Source organism: Arachis hypogaea, chromosome 8 (assembly GCF_003086295.3).
Source record: "Arachis hypogaea cultivar Tifrunner chromosome 8, arahy.Tifrunner.gnm2.J5K5, whole genome shotgun sequence".
NCBI classification, from domain to species: Eukaryota; Viridiplantae; Streptophyta; class Magnoliopsida; order Fabales; family Fabaceae; genus Arachis; species Arachis hypogaea.
Window position 1 is genome coordinate 8,372,181 of NC_092043.1, and position 3,534 is coordinate 8,375,714.

At 28.7% G+C, this 3,534-nt stretch overlaps 1 protein-coding gene across 1 annotated transcript; it reads right to left on the minus strand.

The window, feature by feature from the left end:
• Nucleotides 1-1,620: 1,620 nt before the first annotated feature.
• On the minus strand, nt 1,621-3,193 carry LOC112705945 (bidirectional sugar transporter SWEET3b). The gene is made up of 5 exons (XM_025756987.3): nt 2,992-3,193; nt 2,677-2,899; nt 2,413-2,574; nt 2,187-2,306; nt 1,621-2,051 (listed from the first exon to the last, which is right to left on the minus strand). Exons 1-5 carry the CDS (start codon nt 3,063-3,065, stop codon nt 1,842-1,844), a joined length of 789 nt encoding a protein of 262 aa, XP_025612772.1. The 5' UTR covers nt 3,066-3,193; the 3' UTR covers nt 1,621-1,841.
• Between the last annotated feature and the right edge of the window lie 341 nt (nt 3,194-3,534).

Genomic DNA, 3,534 nt, shown 5'->3' on the forward strand with positions numbered 1-3,534 from the left:
TAAATTTAAGTTGGCTTGACTCATTTTCAACTCTAATGATATATAATTAAACGTGGACACTTATTATAAGCTAAAATTGTTCTTGCTAAAATAAAAAAAATAAAGTCACCGTGTGATTCTTTGAAGTTTGAATATACTGTTGTTTTTATGATGGTATTTAAAATTGACATGTTTGATGGTTCAGCTTCGCCTAGGAAAATGCTTTGGAATAGGACCTTTACTTCAGAAATCAAAACTCAGCACAATTTGAAATTGAGTTTGCTTATTATTAAAGAACTGTGACTTATATACAATTTTTCAAAGCATTGTTGACTCTCTTCAGTTTACTTAATTATATTATAATTACTATGACATATGAGTACATATAAAAACTATTCATAGTTGTGAGTACACATGAAAACTATTCATTTAAGTTTGAGAAATGATAATATTACTTTTATTTTTGTTTAAAATTTTAAAAGTTTGTAAATTAAATTATTTCTTTTTAATAATTTTAAAAATTTAAATTGATTAAATTAAAATAAATTAAATTAAAAAATAAAAATAAAATCAACCTAATTCAAATCGATTAAAATCATACTGTAAATATTTTTTTATCGTATATAATAAAAGATTATTTTTTAATTTTTATTCTGTGGTTTGATTGTATAAAAAGATCATTATATAAAAGGTATTTTATATAATAATAAATGACTAAATGTTATTTTATATAAATCTATTTATTCATGGTTCCGTTTACCGATATTGCTCTAAGATATCACAAATGAAACGCTACAGTCTCAAGCGGTTTGTATAGTGAGCCAACTCTTTCATAATCCGCTACAGAATATCGCGGATTACTCTAAACATTTATCTCTTTATAAATTGCTACAGGGTGTTTTTAAACGTAAACTGCAACAAAGTGCAACGATTCACGTGTTAATGAAATTTGAGACATGGTGCAGCGATTTACATATAAATTAAAAAATTATAATTACATCTGCTATTTTGTAAGATTGTATTTGCGTAAACTTTTTTTCTAATTGTTTTATTTTTGTAAATTATCTTATTATAAACATGTGAAATGAATATGTTAAATGTGACGTATTAATTATAATTTAAGAATACTTGCAATTGGGATAATAACCTCATTTATGTTTCTAATGAACTGGCTAACTTCTAATGGACCTAGCTCATAATTAATAATTAAGGACTTAACTAGAAGATGCTTACCATTGGGATAATATACCATTAACCCCATTTCATTTATATTCCTAATGATCTAGGTAACTTAATGGACTAATCAGTAACTACTGATTAATGGATTTGGGTGGTAACATTGATTCTTTGTAGATGTAACATTTTTTTTATTATGTGACCATGTGACATCTTCATCTTTGTTATTATCATTATTATTATTAGTACTATTGCAAAAATATTATATTTATTACAACTATATTAAATATGTACTAAAATATATATTAAAATAAATTTTTCGACATACAAATAATATTTTTGTATTTATTATATACAATGTTATGTTAAAATTTTTATATTAGATGTGGATATGCTTCCTCCATTATTTTTTATTTTATAGCATTAGTGCTTCATAACTGGACATTAATACGTAAAGCAAGACAATTGTAAGCAAGAAAGAACTAAGTGTTAACTGATCTTTATGTGATGAATACATCCATGGCTAACACCATTTTTACCCCTAATAACAATAATACAAAAAAGAAGGAGGAAAAAAAAAAGAAAGAAAGAAAGAAAGAAGAAAAGAACATTAAAAAGGCAGAATCTAAGTAGAAACTTTTCTGAAAACCCTTCATCACCCTACCATGTTTTCAACATTTGTTTTTTCACAAGTTGTCTCCATTGTTCTTTTGATTTGTCACATTGATTTCCACTTCATTCATTTCCAAGCTTCCCTTTTCCAAATCCACTTTCTCAAAGTTACCATTTTCTTCCATTCCCTCCTTGTTTGGTACCTCCAAAACCCTCCTTTTCCGGTATTTGCAGTGGAGAACTAATTGGAGTATGGCCAATGGCACTCCAACCACACTTGGTCCCTATATACATCACCATGACATAAAATCGCAACCATTAGTATATTCTTATTCTCATAACAATGCACTGCGCGCTATGCAGTGCCTATTGATACACTAGTATTAACAATTTCTTTTCGGATAATTATATATACATACCGCAACAAATATATCGCGAATCATGAATCCATAAGTCATCCATAGTGAACCAGCCAAGAAAGAGCACAAAGATAATGGTAGAGGCATAAACTCCACACTCTTGGTTTTTATGACTTGTTTCTGCAATAATGATCAAAGTTAAGATAAACATATAAATAAACAGAGTTGTTACTCTGTTTCCTCTGTTTTTGTTCTGCTGTCAAGGTAATTAATAAGAATCACTTACCATGGCAACAAGAGGAGAAGCATACATGGCAACAGAAACACCTAAACCTATGCTTCCAATAAGCAACTTTCTTTGATGAGTGTCATGAAATGCAAAAGCTGAAACTGCAGCAGCTATGCAGAACAGTATAAGAACTGGTATTGTCACCATTGCCACCTTCACCTGAACAAAAAGAAACAAAAAAAATGTAAACTTTTTTGTACCCATTTCATGAATTTCTTCCATGCATGAAGAATGAAGAGTGTTTGCATGGATGAAACTGACCTTTCCCTTAGAAGAAGCAAACCAGAAATAGATGACAACATAGGAGAACTCAAGAACAATCCCAACTCCATTAACAGTAACAAGAGGGAAATTTTCCCACTTGTAACTCACAATTGGCAATCCATACCATGTGAACAAGAGACAATTCAAGAGTCCTATGATGTAGGGAATGCATGAGAAATCCTCAGTGCTTTTCTTCCTTATCACCCTCTTGAAGGTTACACTGCAAGCAATTAAGCAGAAGAAAAAACATTAACATGATATTGTTAATGGAGTATAGAACAATAATTTGGTGTTTATGTAACATTAACATACGTTGGTGCAGCATAAAGTGCTACAGAAGCAGCATTTCCAACAACAGCAACAATCATACGAAGAGTTTCTGACATGTTTTTGTTTAATTTCTTCTTGATTGTTTGTGTGAGATCAGAGAGACAACAAAGAAATGAAATAAATGAAGCTGTTATACAAAAAAGAAGTGAAGATTTTTGTTACACTGCTTAGAACTTCATTCAAGATGCTCTATTTATAAGGGTCCTTAGGGAGGGTTGTATGTGTGCTGTGTAACGCGTTACAACTTTATGTAATAAAATTGTAATTAACTAATTTCATTTTTTCTTTATAGGATTTCAAAAATGTTATTTCCACGTAAAAATCAGCCACTATGTATTTATGGAAAATATATGTGGCGAATATATATTTTATATTAATAATTAATTTTGATGACTAATTTTAATATATAATTAATATAATTGATATTAATTATATATATTTTTTTACAAAAATAATGGTTATATTGTATATTTATTATTAACTTTTAAGTTTAACTATCAGAGGTTGAATAATAATAAAAATGGG

What these genes read in the sequence shown, in the direction of transcription:
- LOC112705945 (XM_025756987.3), bottom strand. Translation starts at nt 3,065, where the DNA reads ATGTCAGAAACTCTTCGTATGATTGTTGCTGTTGTTGGAAATGCTGCT. An exon ending in TTGCTTCTTCTAAGGGAAAG is followed by an intron (nt 2,575 to 2,676) that starts GTCAGTTTCATC and finishes CTTTTTGTTCAG; the next exon opens with GTGAAGGTGGCAATGGTGAC. An exon ending in CTTCTCCTCTTGTTGCCATG is followed by an intron (nt 2,307 to 2,412) that starts GTAAGTGATTCT and finishes TCATTATTGCAG; the next exon opens with AAACAAGTCATAAAAACCAA.